General features: G+C 44.4%; 1 protein-coding gene and 1 long non-coding RNA gene across 3 annotated transcripts in view; one reads left to right on the top strand and one right to left on the bottom strand.

Annotated features, from left to right (window-relative positions):
• LOC120978744 (carboxyl-terminal PDZ ligand of neuronal nitric oxide synthase protein-like) overlaps positions 1-13,019 on the top strand; it is a 106,026-nt gene extending 93,007 nt beyond the window's left edge. For both annotated transcript variants that reach the window (XM_040407060.1, XM_040407059.1), the window contains exons 11-12: positions 8,996-9,296; positions 11,107-13,019. In XM_040407060.1, the coding sequence (XP_040262994.1) occupies positions 8,996-9,296; positions 11,107-11,617 (812 nt within the window). In that variant the 3' untranslated portion in view covers positions 11,618-13,019. The remainder of the gene's footprint in view (positions 1-8,995; positions 9,297-11,106) is intronic.
• LOC120978745 lies at positions 9,768-16,522 on the bottom strand. The gene is made up of 3 exons (XR_005774182.1): positions 15,827-16,522; positions 14,666-14,675; positions 9,768-9,777 (listed from the first exon to the last, which is right to left on the bottom strand). It is a non-coding gene; the product is annotated as an uncharacterized LOC120978745 (long non-coding RNA).
• Between the last annotated feature and the right edge of the window lie 4,031 nt (positions 16,523-20,553).

Raw genomic sequence — 20,553 nt, 5'->3', positions numbered from 1 at the left:
ACTGTGGCACTTACATCTACTACATAGTGGTGAGTGTTCCTGTCAGGCTGCTCAGCCATAATGGCATATTGTAGGCAGGATTACATCATTACTAGAGTAATGCAGTGTCTAGTGCCCCCCACCTAGTCAGCCTTGCAAGTGGTGACAATCAGTCCTCCACACATACTAGGCCAGGTGGCTAGCAGCCCTTTGAAATTATTATGATTCCTGGAGAACTTCTTTAATGTTCTTAGGTGGGACAAATGGGAAAACAAATTGATCTGTATAGATGAGTAATACAGCCAACAATTCCTTTCCTGCCATTGTTGGTCACTGGCACATTCTATTCTTCTGAAGATCAAGATTTCAGCCTGACTATCACACACTGCTCTGTTAGTCCATGCACAAAGAATATTATTTACCACCCATGAGCTAATAAATGACTGGTTTCCATCGCTCCCTTGTTGAATGATCCATGGATGATTCATCATGGTAAAACTTTGAGAGAAATGCTAAGCACCTTAAACATCTTAACCCAAGTTTCTCCTCCGGTCTCTCGGATGATGTTCCTACAGGAAGCTGCAAGCACAACACGCACTACCAGTGAGCAAGTGGAAAGTACCGTAGTTATTACTACCCACAATTGATCAAATTCTGGCTTTTACTTACTGGACCTATATTATTGTATGTGATTAAATCATACTCAACATGTGAATCCCAAATCATGGGACAGCCCCATTACATGCAATAACCTCACCCTACTCTGTACTGATGAGAAGCAAAAACTCTGAAACAGTCATTTCTACAGAAGGGCTGAAATCTCTGCTCCTTTTTAAAGGCAATATAAAGGGTTGAACATTGATCTTACTGGGTAGCTACCCATATGTGGTACTAGAGAGATATCTTTTGGAGGGGATCTAATTGGTAGACATTAAATTCTGCCCCTTTCTCTGTCCGCTCCACAGTCTCATGAACAACAGAACTGTTAGGATATATGAGAAATACATTTTTCACTATCTTCATAAAGGTAGACGTCAATGACCAGTTCTGTCTCCTGATGAACAGCCCTTATGACACTTGTACCTGCCCACCAGTAACGGAGCAGAGCAAGCATTGGGTCATATTTCTTCCTTGTAGTAAGTTTTCCTTCCTGCGATTGTGCTCATCTTTCGTCCTAAGAAACTCAAGAGGCTGAGACTTCATCAGCTATTTACCGTTTGACTTATACAGAAATTAGGTATAAGGGAAAGATCTGCACCTGTTCTTGGTTTGGACCTACACCTGGTTTTGGCTCACAATCACTGATGGAAATCACGGCCCAAACACTGACTGTGTGAAAAAGGCATATAGGAGTATTCCATTTTTAAAGGGGTTACCCAAGAGTCGGACAGTCCTGCCAGAGTGGCCAACTCGCAGTGGAGATCATACTTACTGGTCCCCACCACTGGGTTTGGTGTCTTAACACTCCCGTACCGACTCCTCCTCCCCCTGCTTTGCTGAGATCAACATCTGTCAACGGGGGACACGCGACTGCTGCAGCCAATCACAGAGGTGACCTGCGGATTTTTGTCCGTCCATCACATAGCGGTTGTTTTTGTCTGGCCAAACCCTGGCATATTTGCCAGGTAAGGGCCGGATCTCCGCTGCACCCCATTATAGTCAGTGGGGCCAGCGGGCATTGCAGTAACATCCAGAGAGCTCTGGCAGGCTGTTCTCTGCCCAAACAGCCTGCTGAAACTATACCGCAATTGTGAAAAAAGCCTTAGGCTCTTATTTATCAAAAAAGGTGATAAGCAGGGAGCTCTAGTGGTGATAGATAATCAGTTCTCACCTCTCCTGTGTTCTCTCTTGTCCCTTTATACTATAAACAGTGATAAGCAGGATGCTCTAGTGGTAATAGTTAATTACTTCTCACCTCTCCTGCGTTCTCTCCTGTCCTTATACTATAAGCTGTGATAAGCAGGATGTTCTAGTGGTGATAGATGATCAGTTCTCACCTCTCCTTCGTTCTCCCCTGTCCCTTATGCTCGATAGCTTCATGCTGTTCCAAGGTTCTTCGTTACAATGCCTGAATCTGTGCTGCACATGTTTAGTAGTAAGTTCATCCTCTTAAGACCAGAGCAGGAAGTTAACTATTGGTTTTGCTTGCTGCAGTCATCTCCGAACTGCTAGGCAGAACAGAAAGACTGCACTACAGGGGTTTATCAGGAATAAATAACTTTTCACAGGTACCCGCTGCCTGCCTCTGCCATGGATAGAATCTTACTTACCTTCTCCCCGCCGCTCTGTTCCTGCACGCTGGCTCCTGTGTGTTGGTCTTCTGGTCTACGGTTTGTTTAATTCGTCTTTGGCACAGTGGTGATGTGTCTCTTGTAAACACGTCACTGCTGAGTCCAGTCATGATCATTCCCATGGCAGAGAGTAAGTAAACAAACCGAGGACCAGAAGACAGACACACAGGAGCCAGTGCACAGGAACGGAGCTGCGGATAGCAGGTAAGTATGAATCTATCCATAGCAGAGGCAGGCTGCGGGCACCTATGAAATGTTATTTTTTCCCGGACAACCCTTTTATGGCAAGCACTTTTTTTTTACATGTTTCTTCTATTTCCATTTAAGCTTCCATGATTCCCTGTGTTAGGCTGGCAACCCATGTTCACCACTGTCCTGCTTTCCCAGGCAGACAGGAGGTAGCAGTCTGGTTGGTTCTCTGCAGCGAAGTCCAGATCCCTGTACATGGGTTAACAAGTGAATTCCAGGAAACCGCCAGGACATTGCCCTTAGGTTTAGCCCAAAGGCAAGCTGGTTAGTTGGCATAATGGGTCCACAACCACTGTCCGTTTACACTTTGCATTTCCAGGAAATGCATTATAGAGCTTTTTTAACTTTTTCATAGATTTCTTTCAATTATTAAGTGTATGAAAGTGTTTTTGAGTTACTTACATGATGGTGAGAAAAAGGCCGATGTTAACATTTTACTACAGTACATTTACTTACTGACCCCACCCCCCCACTGTGCAGGGCACTTGGGCACCTCACATTTAAAGGGGTTGCGTCACTTCAGCAGATGGCATTTATGATATAGAGAAAGTTAATACAAGACGCTTACTAATGTATTGTGCTTGTCCCTATTGCTTTCTTTGCTGGGTGGATTCATTTTTCCATCACATTATACACTGCATGTTTCTATGGTTATGACCACCTTGCAATCCACCAGTGGTGGCCATGCTTGCACACTATAGGATGGTGCTTTTTCCTATGTGCGCTCCCATGGTCCTGGCCACTAGAGAGGCGCTTTTTCTTAGTGTGCAAGCACGACCACCGCTGATGGACTGCAGGGTGGCCGTAACCATGGAAACGAGCAGTGTATAATTTGATGTAAAAATGAATCAACCCAGCAAAAGAAGCAACACAGATAATACCAATACATTAGTAAGTCAGTTGTAGTAACACTCTCTACATGATAAATGCCTTTTTCTGAAGTCGGACAACCCCTTTAAGTGAATGGGGCTGTTTCAGTTTTTTGCACTGCTGTGTGGCTGAGGTGCCAGTGTGCAGGGAAAGACTGTGAAGAGGATCAGGATCGGTGACAGTCAAGAGGTTGGAAAGGAATGGCATACCCTAGTGATATCCAATCACTATATGAGATAGGAACTGGTCGGCTGCATCTAAGGCTTCTCATCCAGTCAGAACCCTCGCTGTAGTGTGGAGGAGTAAGAGCTCTGAAGCCGCTGTCTGCAGATGGGTTGTTCCTTTTGGAGGAGTCTTTGCTTTGGCTGACATGAGCTAAATTTCATACGTTTTTCTTATGGCGCATTGCCTGAAAAATTAGTCTCCATACACCCGCGGAGTCATTTTGATGAAAACCCGTACCCCCCCCAAGTGTGTTGCTCTTGCAGTACAGTATAACTGTATTCACTCAGCGGCTGCTTTCTCTGGATGTGATCATAGTTCTGGAGTTCAAGGGTTTCCTCCCACTGGCCACGTTTTCCGTTGAGAAGCATCGTCAAGTACGGGTTATTATTCATTAAGAGATCTTAATAATCTGATCCTGACATGATAGCTATTATAGTAGGCAACTAGTGTTGAGCGAACTTCTGTTTTAAGTTCGGCGTCTAAAGTTCGGCTTCCGGTTAGCGGAGAATCCCGATATGGATTCCGAATTCCGTTGTGGTCCGTGGTAGCGGAATCAATAATGGCCGATTATTGATTCCGCTACCACGGACCACAACGGAATTCGGAATCCATATCGGGATTCTCCGCTAACCGGAAGCCGAACTTTAGACGCCGAACTTAAAACAGAAGTTCGCTCAACACTATAGGCAACTCCATATTTTACATTGAGTTTGCTTTTGAAAGGTGCTATTATATGGCCATTAGTGCTTGTGGTTTACTGCTATTTGCCAGGCTGCGGCCAGACATGCAACGTGACATAATGACCAGGTGCAGCTAGCGCTAAGGCACACGTGTGAGAGCGCATTCACGCCTGGCGGAAAAATCCACCCGACAATACGCAGCCTAAAGACTCCCCCCATGGTTTATCCTATGAGTTTAAAAAGTGCTAATCCCTGCCCTGTAAATAATGATGTGATGCCATCCGTGTTATGTCAGTGGATTTTCACAGACCCATAGGCTTCAATGGGAGTGTTTGGTCAGCATCACGGACCAAAGTAGTGCATGTCTACATGATTTTTTTGGTCAGTGGAAAACCACTGATGTGTAAACAAGCATATTACAATCAATGGGTACGTGTTCTGTCTGTGGAAAATGTGAACGAGGCCTTAACCAAAGAGAGTCTACGTCTCTTTCACTTGAACCTTGTATAAGGGCTCATGCACACAATAGTCTGTGGCCCGTGCCCGTATTGTGGCCCCCAAGACACGGATTGGTGCAGAGTGGAAGCATTACGGAGCACTTCTGTGGGATTTCTGTCCGCGCCTCTGCACCACAAAAAAACAGACTGGATCTTGTGGATTGCGGACCCATTCAAGTGAGTGCTATTTGTGGTCCGCAGCACGAGTATGGGGCGCACACATTCGTGTGCATGAGCCCTAAAATGTATGATTTTCCAGTGACTTTTAAAGAGATTCTGTCAGCAGTTTTGACCCCTCTAAACTGCTGATAGCACTATATAGGGAGAGCAGTGTAGACATTCCTCGTGTGATGGCCATGCAGGTTACATAGCTGAGGAGCCACCATCACAGGTGTCTACGAGGCAATCCCTTTATGTGCACTGCCCCTCCCCTCCGCACTGAGCGACAGCTGTAGTGTCCAATCACTAGACTGCTAGAGCCATCACTCGGATGGGCTGGGAAGTGTTCCGTGCACTGCACATGAAGGGTCCACCTCCTGGGCACTTGGGATTGGTGTCTTGCAGCGTTGTATAACATTCACACAAGGTATGCTAATACTTCCCCAACCCCATCACATATATAGTGCTTTCAGCAGCTTTGAGGGGTCAGAACTGATGACAGACCCCTTTAATTCACTGAATACTTCCTTCTGTCATGCAGTAAATGTCCAGTAACTAGACCAGGTGACCGGTTCTCCTCTAACGACACGTTGTTAGGAATCTGTTCATTCTTTTCTTATTTAGATCTGTTTGTGAAAACGCCTGCCACCCTGCTTGCCCATACTTCGAGGTGGCCCATCTGCCCAGTCCCATAGCAATATACCCCCTGCATGTGTAGTGCTTCATAAATTATATATTTTTGGATTCAAATGTTTTTGTATTTCCTCCTTAACTTGCTATCCGGGTATTCTGAGTAAGGTAAGACTTTCATGTTGCCCTTTGATGGCCAGTTGTGAAAAGTTGTATTTGTGGAACCTGAAGGCTACCCCCTCTGTGACTTGGGACTCTGTGCTTTCTGTGACTTTCTTGTTATTCTCTTGTCCGCACACTACTTTTTGCAGTATCGCTGTGTTGTTCTTGGCTGTAACTTTGTGGTGACCTTGCTGTTGTGGTTGTCTAATCTATCTGTAATCCATTCATGTTGGCCGATCCTTTAGGTTTTGTTGATCTGATATGTTTGTAGGACGTCCAGCCCCCTGGGTCAATTGACCCTTGGAGGAGTTCCATGATAGGAATGGCTCTAGAGGTGCCTGGCAGATGCTTTTCCAACCTCCTTTAGAGGCGTTAAGGTATGATTATATTACACTGTATGCTAGGTATGGATCATGGCAGGCTATGTCAAGAGGTAATTCCCCCTCCCCAGTATAACTTTGTATACTATATTGCTGTAGATTTAAAGGAAACCTCTCACCTACATGTTAATGTGCACCCATTTCTAAGAACGTATACATTAACAGGGGTTTACGAGATTTTTTTAAATCTGATCAGTGGGGTTTGACACCCGGGACCCCCACCGATCAGCTGTTTGAGAGGGCACCGGTGCTCACAGTGCCGTGGCCTTCTCTCAGCTCACTGCGCCTACTTCATGTGATCGATGATGTCACATGACGTAGATAGGGCTGTGAGAAGATTACTGCACTACTGCGAGCGACGCTGCCTTCTCAAAAAGCTGATCCCAGGTGTCAACACCCCACCGATCAACTACTGATGACGTATCCAGAGAATAGGTCATCCGTTAAAAAAAATCTCTGAAAATAGTACAATGTGATCAGCGGCTAGAGTGAGCCCGCATATCAAGTTTAACATGTAAGCTCCTAAAAATGGGTGCACACAAGGGCGTAGCTATAGGGGGTGCAGAGGTAGCAGTCGCTACCGGGCCCAGGAGCCTGAGGGGGCCAAAGACCCTTTTGCCACATGACAAGACACTAGTATTATAGAAAGTGTATGCTAGTCAAGTTACACGACCTCTGGCAGGAGGGAAGGTTAGGTCAAGAAAGAATTTGGCATGGGTTTGGAGGGGATTGCTGTTCCTACCTTGCCCCTGGCCGCAAAGCACTGAGAGAAGGGGGCCCAAGCTGAACTCTTGCACCAGGGCCCCCTGAGCTTCTCGCTATGCCCCCTGGTGCACGGTAACAGCATGTCTGTCGCTACTTTATACGGCCCTCCGAGACCTGAAAGGATACCTTTTAATGTATGCCCCAAACACAGCGCACAATGAGCCTAAAGTGCATGATCATGCTATGTGGGGGTTTTGGCCAGAGAAAGACCATTCAGCCAGTGTTGGGTATGTGGAGAGGACTTGGTATAAAATACATAGAAACAGGAGTATAACTGACAAGGTAGCTGCTATGGGGTCCAGCAACTAAAGGGCCCCCTTCATTTAGAGCTGAGACGCAGCTAGTTATAGCATTGGATAATAGAAATTGAGCCTTGATTGACCACCGACCAATGGGAAGAGGAAAGGACAGTGTGGAGACCATAATAATAATCAGCTTTTTGCATCTGAAGTCCTTTGCTGCTACTGGTGCTCATGGTGGCACCGCGGCCCAATCTATTTTTTCCTATGGACCCAGTAGTTTATTGATAGTCCCATAAGTGCAAGTAATATGCAAAAAAAAATGGATCGGCAGACACAGCTTGCCTAAAACAGGTCATAGACGGAGGGTCCTTTTACACAGGCTGATTTTCTGGCTGTAATGAGCTCTGATCAATAATCTAGCATGGAGATTAGCTACAAGCAGCAAAGTATGGGGACGAACGACCGTTACTACGATCATTCCTCACCGTGCAGTTTGGATATGTTGGTAGCTTATCACTCGTATACACAGGGAGATGTGCTGCACAGAAACATGACTTTTTTAATGCATGTATTTGCTCATTTGTTGGGTGATTGCTGGGCACGTTTGGCAGAGGTCAGGATGATCAGCCCATATAAAAGGGCCTTTAGGACATGACCATTAGTGATCCTCTGTGACAATAATAGTGATTTAAAATGGTTTTCCAAGACTTCAGAACCTTATGAATAGGTCGTCAGTATCTGATCGTGGCGGTCCGACACCCGGGATCTCCGCTGATCAGCTGTTTGAGAAGGCAGTGGCGCTCTTGTGATCACCGCGGCCTTCCCCCTGCTCACCAGGCACAGCACTGTAAATTGTATAGCAGCTGTTCTTGGTATTTCAGCACGTTCCTCCAGCTCAGTGAGATGGACAAAAAAACGGAAAAGAACAAACAGCAGGTGGTGCTGGACACATACATTTCATTGAATAGCTCACTGGCTATACTAGATCTTTTAATTACAAGCAATTACAAAAGTATTCAGATCCAGGTGGTAGTTTGAAAAATGTAGGATATGTTTCGTGACACAACCCATCTGAGGGGTTTTCCCACTAATTATGCAGTGAATTTGGCATTTCAAATGAAGTATTATTGCAATAGACATGCAAAAATAACATTCTGAGATGTTTTTTACATAACATTTTGCTCTCTGATGGCGCCCCATACAAATTCTCCTGCGGTCAATATTCTGGTCCACCTTCTCTTGCATTTAGTGATGGTCTAATGTGCTCAGTGGCTTCCCTGCTCCCTTCCTTCTCTCAGTGGCGTAGTGATCTTGTATTGAAGTAGGTCAAGCAGACCAGACACCATTCATTCATTCATTCATTCATTCCTATCTGTAGACAGTGAAGAAGGAAATAATGGGGGGCATTACATACCATAATCCATAATGCTATTTATTAGAGAAATTGCCTGGGCCGTGTGTCAGAGAATATTTTCTAGGAAGGGGTTAACATGAGCTGACTGCAATGCACTCCTGGGAAATGTGGGTGCTTGATTGTCACATGGGATAAGCTGTGGCCCACCCACAGAAAGGGAAGGGACAAGTGCTGCATATATGTGAGCAACAAAAGAGAAAAAGAGTGAAAATGACATAGGAGAACAATGAGTTTTGCATCGCTATACTTAAAATATAGTAACTCGAGCCATTATTCTATTCTTAATTTGAGATACAACACCTTTAAGATGCAGTTAAAAGAGGCACTGTATGTACTGTCTGCTAGTGTTCAGTGTCAACTTGATGTCTTCTGCATTGTACACTGATGTTCTAAGATAATAATTTATGTTCCCTTACATTTAGTAACCATTACCATTTATGTTTCGTTCACAGTTGACCAAAGCATGTTCCAGAACTCAAATGCCTCACCCATGCCAAAGCTACAGCCAAGCTCTTCATTAAGTCAGTTGACAAAATCTACTCCGAGTAACTCTGATCTGCCAGGAGTCGGCATTTTAGCAGGCAGTACCCAGCACTTAAAGAACCTGGGAAAGGCAGTTGGAGCCAAAGTGAATGATTTTCTACGAAGAAAAGAAGCTGACCGAGGGGATATTGGTATCACAGAAGTCAACAAGAACGTAGCCTCTGTGCTGGCCAATAAGGAGCGGACCCTCAGTCTTGGAGATGAGGAAATGTGAGTCCTGGTCCATTATTGCATTGATTTGTATATGGATGGAATTGCACTTTAATAATTCCTTTAACGGTGAACCCCATTTATCCTTTATACTGAATCTCCACTTTTTAACAACATGCCATTTTTTAAGTCCAACCTTCTTAGCTGATTATTGTAGATGTCAGAATGCCATTTTTCAGATACTGAGGTCACATTCCCTGCATAGACATAATTAAATAATATATGCTGTCGACTGGTATTTACCACTAGAGGCAGCTTAGGAGCTTGTTGCACATGCTTTTATTATTAAAGGCTATGGGCACATTGCTTCCTAAATTCAAAATTCAGCATCTTTCTAAATAGTCTTCATTTAAAAACAAGTTCTACTATTTTGCTGCTGTAGAGGCTGTACAACCACTTCAGATAGCCGACTGAGCTGTTGCTTCTGAAATAAATGCCACATTACACCGTTTCTGGCTGTGCCAGCTCTCTCGGCACTCCCCTTTCCTTTTCTCAGTGTCAGAGCTAGTGCAAGGGATCGGAGGAGATTGTACCCAGGAGAGAAGAATGTGGTTAGTAAGGGAAGCATCCAAGGCTTCAGGGAGGGCAGGTCATACAAGCTGTACTGTATGAGATGCGCATAGGGAGGAGTGTAAAAAGGGCAGTTTGCACGGGGAGGGGGTGAATCGCAATGTGTATCAGTGAAAAAAGGACAACCTCTTCAAACTTTTGAAGGGAGGAATCCCACACCCTGAGTATCAGCATAGGGGAGATGAGATCCATTATGAGCTGCAGAAGGGAAATGCAGTACAGAATCAAGCTGTGCTGATAGATGAGAGCTAGCGAAGACAGCAGCAGTCTGGGCACACAGACCTCAAATTCAGCATGTATTAGGCCTCTTGCACACAAACGTTGTGCATCCGTTCCGTGCATTGGGGACCGCAATATGCGGTTCCTAATGCACGGGCAACGTCCGTGCGGCGGCCGGGACGGATCGAGACCCATTCAACTTGAATGGGTCCGTGATCCGTCCGCAGCGCAAAAAATTCTCCGATCTGTGCGTCCGTTCCGCATCTCTGTGATTGCGGACCCATTCAAGTGAATACGGCCACGGCACACAACGTTCGCGTGCAAGAGGCCTTACTGTTAGGAACATATCCACGAAAAGAAAAGTCTGAAACTAGGAATCGGTTGCAAAATGCATATCAGGGGCTGGAAATGAAGGGAAAAAGTTTGCAGACTGAAACTTGGCACTTCTTAAGCTAACCACTGACATATCTAAAAAAAATTCTCTATATCTAAGGCTTCATAGCAGTCCTCCCGTTATTGGTGGCTGCAGGCAGCCAAAATCTGAAATTTATGTTCATCTCTAGGCACAGAACTTGGGGCTGAAGCGAAATAGTCTACAAATGTGTTTGATGTACTGATATTGTCTTCTGCTAGAACTGTGGTTTGCCTCACGCACCCTGGGCACAGATACACATGGAGATCCATAGGCCACACTACGAGTGTGCTCTGAATACCTGTACTGTGTGTTTGACATTCTTACTGTCTCGAAGTCGGTATGCATTTACTATTACACCATTATTGGGAGTCCAACCATAGACCTGAATATAATTATGTATGTGAGGTCTGATATGAGTTACATAAAATAATTATCCAATCACACAGCATGGTTTTTCACACCTGGATTCCCTTGTATGCCTTACACCCATTTCAGTTTGCACAGTGACCGTTGTATTCATGGTGTAATTTATATGTGTGTTTTAAGATCAGATTTATTTTCATTGCTGAATTACCACACTGAATATTGTTGTGTCAACTGTTTCAGATCCAAGTTTATTGAGACTTTCCCCAGACTTGAACCACCTCCACCAGTAATAAAAAAGAGAGTCTCCCGAGCTTTGAAGACAACTCAAGATATGATGATCTCTCCAAACCCTGTATTGAGCAGTCCAGAAAAGCAAGTTATTTCTCCTGCAGTTAGCTTGGATTTAGCCATTGATGTCACTTCTGAAAATGTCACTGAAATCAGCGATCCTCAAACGCCCACATGCCTTCCAGATACATTACCTAATGGAAAAGCTGAAGCTGATGTTTCAGAATCTACAGAGAGCCAAAATGAAGTCTTTCCGGAGATAGCACTGTCTGTCCCCGACCTTATTCACAAGGAGTCCTCTGACACAAATCTTAAGGAATCCTCTCACAACTCTGACAAAATAGGGGTGAAATCCTGCTCCAGCCACGAGGACCTTATAGAAGGCCAAGGCAACCATTCTTGGCCAAGGAAACCAACTTTAGATAACGAGGGTCCTCATCCAGACCTTCTGTCATTTGAGTAGACTGTTTTCATTGTAATTAACTTTTTAATAGTCTCATCACTGGACACTAGACTCAAAGCCGGTTCTATGTGGTCTTCTTGGCCCAGGTCATAGCTGTATATATAAGGCTCTTATGGACAAGGATATTGTGATTCTGTTGTAAAACGACATTCGTGAGAAGGAACTTCTGCACGTTACTGGTCTATAGGTATGCCTATACTATTAACCATCTCAACAGGCTAACTAATGGTGGAAATAAAGGTGTCCATACATCTTACGTCTATAGAGGTGAGATGACTTTCCATGAAGGATGATTTTGGGGAAAGAAGAATCAGGCATGTTGAATTTTAACACCTGATTCTATTGTTCACAAGGGAGGTAAGCCACAACCAGAGGCGGCTGGCAGTGGCTTATTCCCTTCTCACCACGACAATACCTGCATACTAGGTTCAGCCTGGTAAAATAGCTGTAGGTTGAAAGAGTGTTTGACCACCAGCTATTGATGGTGTATGGGCGCCTTAAGAGAGAACTCCATCCATACCTTTATCCACAATGTGTTTCCATGATGAGTTCATCATTAATTGCACATGGCAATAGAATAGGGTAAGTAGACCTCTGAGGGCATTGATGTGGAAGGTGTCAAACTTATGTTCTTAACCCGGCCTAGCAAATCTCAAGAGCCACTCCATTGTCCATAGCTGCCAATTAGAATCCAGGTCTCATTTTCCAGAGGCCCTTTGGGATCTTGACTGAGAATGCCATAATTGAAAATGGATATTTTTTTTTCGGAGAAGGCATTGTTTAACATCAGTCGTCAGATATATTCACTGTTGGGTGACATGGAAGGTAGAATATTTCTACAATCGGTGACTTCATATGGGAGTCTATATAATAGAGCTATAAATATAGTATTTCTGCAGCTTTCAGCTACGTGACAAGAAAATCCTATTTTTAAATCACCTCTGTGTATCTACTGTAATAGTGGCATGTAAGATCTGCGCTCATTTATAAAAACCGACGTGTAGAACATCTCATTTGTTATATTATAGAAGCCACGGGCCAGTATAAAGGGATTAAATCCCACTACTAACCCTTGTCACACTGCTAACATGACTATGTAGTTTACACTGCCCGTTTTATGTATGCAGCTCCCTACATTCATCTCTGGTCATATGGTAAGACTTAGTGTTGAACAAAGCGAACTTCAGATGCTTCATCCGGAGTCGCTTCGTTCATAACTTCAGAATAATACTGTACGGAGATTCGTCTCCGTACAGTATTGGAATGTATGGGCTCCGATGAGCCGAAGTAAGTTATTTACGAAGTTGCGCGTGACTTAGTTGAATAACTTCAGTAGTTGATTTTTAAAGTGGGAAACCACTTTAAAACTTAAAACCGAACTCTGCTTTGGTTCCGAGGTACTAGTCGTACTAGTCGGTTTCAAGTTTTAAAGTGGTTTTCCACTTTAAAAATCAACTACCAAAGTTATTCAATAACTTTGGCTCATCGGAGCCCATACATTCTAATACTGTACGGAGGCGAATCTCCGTACAGTATTATTCCGAAGTTTTGAACAAAGCGACTTCGGATGAAGCATCTGAAGCTCGCTTCTTTCAACACTAGTAAGAATATTTTTATACTTTTTAAAGATAAAGTTGCATCCAATCATGTTACAAACACGCACTTGTATATTTCATCCATACACACTAGATAGCTGTCACAGCAATATCTCCCTACTCCCTCTTAGGCCCCATTCACACGACCGTATTTTTGGTCCATATCTGATCCGCATTTTTTGCATTTGCATTTATTTGGGTTCGCAAAAATGTGTAGTCCAGCAAAAAAGATAGAACATGTCATATTCCTGTCTGTTTTACGGACAAGAATAGGCATTGTTGCAATGGATCCGCAAAAAAAAAAAAAAATGCAACACAGAGTTCAACCATATTTTTTGCGGACCGCAAAACTCATATGGTCGTGTGAATGCCCCCTTAAATGTACAATCTCGGATTGGCACTGCATGCATGTGTCCTGAACAGGGAAAGGAGAGAAAGCCAGTGCCAGATTATCTGAAAACAAAAGGATCAAGCATGTTGAAATCCAACAGCCTGATCCTCCTCTTCCCTGAACTCTGCCGTCAGTGGAGAGTCGGCTGACCCCCATACACATTAGATGGTGAGCCGGTCCCACTGAAATAGACAGGTTCTGCCAACCTATGTCTAATGCCTTACTGTATATCCTACAGCGCTGGTATATGAGTGATGGCTGTGTAGATGGGGGAGCTCTGGCCATGTAAATTCAGAATGGTTTCTGGATAAGGCCGTGTTTAAATGCACATATTATGGGCTCATTTTTCATTGTGTATCTTTTATCCAGAATGGGAACAGATTAAAGCGAGGGAAGGTTTGACAGTCAGCCGATGGAAAGTGGACCTGTATGATGCTTGCATAAACAAGGCTTAAAGGGGTATTCTGGTTCATCAAAGAAATGTCATTTTATTGTATATTAAAAATTTTACAATTTTCCAGTATACTTTCCGTGCCATCTCTGCTTGCTACCATTCATAAGGAATCTGTCCTGGTCATGTGACTAACACGCAGGCCCCGCCCATTAGAAGATAACAGTGAATTTTAACATAAAGCAGAGATCCGGAAAATCATGAGCAGTTGGTGCAGCTAGTATACTGAAAAAGTCCTTAAAATAATATCTATTTGATGAAACTGGAATATGCCTTTTAAAGGGGTCTTCTGAGATATTTTAACTGATGACCTATTCTCAGGATCAGTCATCAGTATTTGATTGCTGAGGGTCCAACACCCGGGACCCCAGCCAATCAGCTGTTTGGAAGGCGCCATCAATCGCAGTAGCTCGCCGAGCTCACATTGCATAGCGGCCGTGCTTGGTATTGCAGCTCATTCACTTCAGTGGGGCTGAGCTGCGCCTAAGACATGAGACCGATGAACGTGATGTCACCTGGCAAAGCTGCAAGAAGGCAGCAGTGTTCTTGCTAGCTCTGGTGCCTTTTCAAACAGCTGATTTGGCGGGGGCCCTGTGACCCTCACCGATCACATACTGATGACTGATCCAGAGGGTAGATCATCAGTTAAAATATTCTGGAAAACCCCTTTAAGACTAACCATGCGTACATCAGTCTGCACAGTGCTATTACTACTACAGAACAGTGAGTCTCACACTGGGTGATAGTTATTGTTTTTATGCTGCTTTTCATCATACTCGGATAATGTAATAACTTCATATTAAAATGGACCTCTCTCCGCTCTCCTGAGATGTCTACTTTAGCAAATAGTTGTATTCTCCATGAAATAGCATTTCTAGAGCATCTTCTTAGAATTCTGCATTGTGGTGTTCCTCTTTTATTACTCCTATAAATGCATGAATACATTTACAACTGGGTGTTACCAGTTTGGGGTGTGTCTCTACACAGTCTAAGGCCTCTTTCACATGACTGTATGGCTTTTTCAGTATTTTGCGGTCTGTTTTTCACGGATCCGTTGTTCCGTTTTTTGTTTCCGTCGTGTTTCCGTTCCGTTTTTCCGTATGGCATATACAGTCTACAGTAATTACATAGAAAAAATTGGGCTGGGCATAAAATTTTCAATAGATGGTTCCACAAAAACAGAACAGATACGGAAGACATACGGATGCATTTCTGTATGTATTCCGGGTTTTTTTTTGCGGACCCATTGACTTGAATGGAGCCACGGAACGTGACTTGCGGGCAATAATGGGACATGTTCTATCTTTCAACGGAACGGAAATACCGAAACGGAATGCATATGGAGTACATTCCATTTTTTTTCTGGAACCATTGAAATGAACGCTTCCGTATACGGAACACAAAAAACGGTCGTCTGAAAGAGGCCTAACACTTTCCAATCACTGCTAGTAGTGTGGACATTGTAGGACCAAGGAACCCCAGGTTTTCAATTTATTCATAAATTTCTTGGAGGGATAACAGAGGAACAGCACAGCGTAGAGTTATGAGAAAAGATGTTCCAGGCTTGGTTATTACATGGGGAATAGAAATGTTTACTAAAACTGACATGTCAGGAGACGTTACAGGTCCTATGTAAATGTGAATGAGATTTTATGAACTGATGAGCTGTCGTTTTTAACTTCTTAAAGGGGTTTTCCATCTAAACATTTGTGGCATATCTGGTCCTATCTTGAGAGCGGGGCCTGTGAAGTGAAGGAGAGCACACAGCGCACATGGAGGGCGGCTGTGCACGTGTGGCTCCTCTCCCTTCACTTTGGGGGATCTGTTCTCGAGATAGGTGTGAGTCTCACCTCTGGGACCCTCTCCTATCTGACATTTGAGGCATATCCTAGATATATGGGACAACCTCTTTAATGGGGTATTCCAGTTATAACAAGGATAGGGTATAACGATCACTGGAAACCCCGTATCCTGTGGATCCCCCCTGAAATGAACAGAGCAGCTGGTTAGAAACGCACACCGCCTCGTCATTCATTTCTGTGGGAGCTCCGCAGATGGCAGGGTTGTCCCTTATATCTAAGATATGCCACAAATGTCGAGTGTAGGTCCCACCTTTTGTTATAACCAAAATACCCCTTTAATAAAAATTAAAAAATAAAATAAAAATCCCTGCTAACGGAAAAATGCAAATCCTCTGAGGACTCCTGACTCAGTGTCCCTCCATATTGTACTGACCCAAAGGTGGGGCAGCACTTCAGGCTGGAGATAAAAAAAAAAAAAAAAAAAGTGAATATCCTTTAGAGCTCATGCACACGGCCATTGGATGTTTCGCAGTCCGCATATTGCAGACGCGCAAAACATGGATACCAGCCGTGCGCATGCTGCTTTTTGCGGAACAGAACTGCCGGCCTCTAATAAAACAGTCCTATCCGTGTCCGGAATGCGGACAAAAATAGGAAATGTTCTATTTTTTTTATTTGCGGAACGGCCACGCAGACATTTCAGTTTTTTTGCGGCCCCCATTGAAGTGAATGGTTCCGCATACGGGCCACAAAAAAAAAACTGAACGGACATGGAAAAAATACTTCCTTGTGCATGAGCCCTTATTCCCGTCTCCAGCATTTCAGCCAATCTTAGCGGAGCCTCACTTTATAATTATTGCTCCTCTACCCAATGAGTTAATGAAGGAAGAACATATCCATGTATTGTACAGGCAGCACTACAAGGGAAGACCCCTCTATTACCGCCAAACCGGATTTCAGTTAAACGCGCACAATGCTCGGTGCTGTAGCTTCTGCAGATCTGCACCAGGTTTGTGTAGTGTAAACCTTGCCTTATGTTTACGTGCCTCAATATACTAATGTGCCTTTCATACTGTATTGCCTTGGATTTTAAGCTACTTTCACACCTGCGTTAGGTGCGGATCCGTCTTGTATCTGCACAGACGGATCCGCACCGATAATGCAAACGCTTGTATCCGTTTGCATTATTCTTTAAAAAAAAATTCTAAAGTCAAAACGGATCCGTCCTGACTTACATTGCATCAGTTTGGCTCCGTTGCGCCTCCATTCTGCTCTGGAGGCGGAAACAAACAGATCCGTCCCCACTGACTTACATTGTAAGTCAGGACGGATCCGTTTGGTTTCTCATCGTCAGGCGGACACCAGCGGTTTGGTGTCCGCCTCCAGAGCGGAATGGAGGCGCAACGGGGCAAAAATTGACGCATTCTGAGCGGATCCTTATCCATTCAGAATGCATTGGGGCTGAACTGATCCGTTTTGGGCATCTTGTAAGAGCCCTGAAACGGATCTCACAAGCGGACCCAGAAATGTCAGTGTGAAAGTAGCCTAATGTGTGGCGAGGATCTCTCAAGAGACCTGAATGTAGCTGATGATGTATCGTGATGTGAACCATATTGTAAGCAGTTGTATCATGTTATTTTACCTAACGCTGCACTGGATAAAATGAATGTCTCTTACCTGCTTCTACTGCAAAGGTTTTGCAGTTCCAGAGGGAGCAATCATCTGAGGCACCCCAAAAGTATATGTGTGCCAAACCTGAAAATATATTATGATCTGTACAAAAAGTTTAGTAATTTTTGTTACTTCTCTTGAACTGATCAAGAGTTGGAGTTTGTATTATAGGCCAGAGCTGTATTCACAATTCTGCTGGTTGCTGCTTCAGTACGTCAGAATTGTAGACACCTCATTACCAGCTTGTCTAGATTTTTGTAAGGGAGACCACTGTACAAGCCTAGTATAAACACTGTGGGGGCATTTATTAAAGGAGTCGTCTGGCCTTGGAGCCGACATTGGGGTCCTCCCCTGTCCCCCGAACATATAATAACCCACAAACCTGTAGGACCCTGCATTACAAGGAAGTGGCTTGTTTCCGGGACCGCTGTGGACAGTCACAGGGGCTTAAAGGGTAACTGTCATATTATTATTTTTTATTTGCTAGTTTATCAGAGCTAGGCATGTTTACCTGAGTTAGGCTACTTTCACACTAGCGTTCGGGGCTCCGCTTGTGAGCTCCGTTTGAAGGCTCTCACAAGCGGCCCCGAACGCATCCGTACAGCCCGAATGCATTCTGAGTGGATGCGGATCCGCTCAGAATGCATCAGTCTGGCAGCGTTCAGTCTCCGCTCCGCTCAGCAGGCGGACACCCGAACGCAGCTTGCAGCGTTCAGGTGTCCGCCTGGCCGTGCGGAGGCAAACGGATCCGTCCAGACTTACAATGTAAGTCAATGGGGACGGATCCGTTTGAAGTTGACACAATATGGCTCAATTTTCAAACTGATCCGTCCCCCATTGACTTTCAATGTAAAGTCTGGACGGATCCGTCTGAACTACTTTCACACTTAGAATTTTTTCTAAACTATAATGCAGACGGATCCGTTCTGAACGGATCCAAACGCCTGCATTATAGGAGCGGATCCGTCTGTGCAGACAGCAGACGGATCCGCTCTGAACGCAAGTGTGAAAGTAGCCTAAGTCTGTCAATGATTGCCAAAAGATCTGTAATTTCCTTATAATAACAGCTTTCAGTAATGTCCTCTGTCCCTTTCCACTGCTCCCTTAAAAGACCGTTGCTATGGCTCATCTGTCTCCGGCTAGGAAGACAAAGGGGGCGGTCCCTGACACTGCATGCCTGTGTTCCGTTACATTTCCCTACCTCATGAGATTTCCCTACCCTCGTCACTTTCGGCCGCACCGGACATGACGTGCTTTTTCCCTACCCTAACCACTGGTGAGGCTCCCAGCGCATGCGCAGTGTCGGCCGGTGTCCAGCTAACTCTGCTGTGAAATTTCCCTACCGCGTCGTTGTGCGCCTGCGCGGCGCGGCACACCTCCTCGCGTCATGTCCGGTGCGGCCGAAAGTGACGAGGGTATGGTAATGTAACGGAACACCTGCATTAGGCTTCAGAGTGAGGAGGCCTGTGTCTCAGTAATCTAATCTGATTGGCTGTCAGGAAGCTGCTGGCTACAGCAAGTGTGTATGTGACCTGAGGGAATGCAGTTTTGGCCTCAGAGAACTGTCAGAGGAGCCATCTTGAGAAGATCCTCATAATGTAGGAGATTCAAAACAGCCGTAACTATGGGGAAAACTCAAGGAAAACAGTGCTAAGTGAAGGAACTAAAGATTGCTGCAGCAGTAACATATGCTAAAATGGATTTTTTTTTTTTATGAAAATATGACAGTTATCCTTTAAAAACTATGTCACAGTTGTGGTGTACTATTCAAGCAACTGTGATCACTGAGGCCTGTGATTGGCTGCAGCAGTCACAGGACTAAGCAGCTTCCTGGTCCTAGGGCTGTGATGGCTAGCCTCCGGCAGTCCAGATGTGGTAAAACTACAACTCCTAAGATACACAATTGCTTGGCTGATCTTAAAACTCCACAGAAATAAATGGAGCATGCTGGGAGTGCTGGAGGTTAGCCATCACTGTCCTAGGGGGGACCGGAAGTGGCCAGGAATGGAGAAGCAGCTGGACCACGCACAGGTGAGTGGGTTTTTATGTTCAGGGGACAGGGAAGGATACCAGGTTTTGTTGGCTTCAAGGCCAGACAACCTTTTCGAACCTGGCATACAGAGGGAAAAACTTTAAGGCCTCATGCACACGAACGTATGTATTTTACTTTCTACAAAATACAGATGATGTCTGCATTGGAACTTTTTTTTCGGGGGGGGGGGGGGGCATTAACTTTAATGGCTCAGTGGTCCTCCTCATTTTGCGGCCAAGTATAGGACACGTTCTATCTTTTTGCAGAATAGACATACCGATGCGGAAAATACATGGATCGTACTTCTGCTTTCTGCATCCATATGTCTGTTCCGCAAAAAGAATGTCTGCAAAATGCGAACCACGTCAGTGAGTCCGCAGTAAAAATGCAGAACGCATCCGTATTTTGCGGATCTATGATTTGCGGACCACAAGTTGGATACAGCTGTGTGCATAAATCTGCCTAAGGCCTCATTCAGAATTGCGGAAAGGATGCGGACCCTTTCATACGGCCGTCTGAATGGGCCCTTACAGAGAGTAACAGTGCATTGGTAAATCTCCCCCAATATCTCCCAGAATACAAATTATTACAACGTGCTGTGTGCAGACACTGATCAAGCAGTATATTCTGGCTGATGTGAATTTTAAATGCAGCTGTAGAGGATCAATGGACTCGCTCGTGATCAGTACAAGATGAATATAATCCATTTATTTGCCGAGTGTCAAATTTCTTTGCATTTTACTCTATGTATAGAATGAAGTGGTGTTCAAAGGTGAACTTAGTTGGTGGTTTTATGTTTTTGTTAATACAGTTTAGTGTCTTGGTTACTCCACATCAGTCAGTGGCTACTTGTAGATGTATTTTAGATGGGGTCAGTAGATGGCTCCTTGAAATCACTTTAGTGCAGTACGTAAAAACTTAGTTAAACGTTCACTTTTGAACACCATTTTGGTATTTTATATTAATAGGTCCAACAGTATGTGCTAATAAATGT

This window comes from Bufo bufo, chromosome 9 (assembly GCF_905171765.1).
Source record: "Bufo bufo chromosome 9, aBufBuf1.1, whole genome shotgun sequence".
NCBI lineage: Eukaryota > Metazoa > Chordata > Amphibia > Anura > Bufonidae > Bufo > Bufo bufo.
This window is presented reverse-complemented; position numbering and strand designations above follow the sequence as displayed.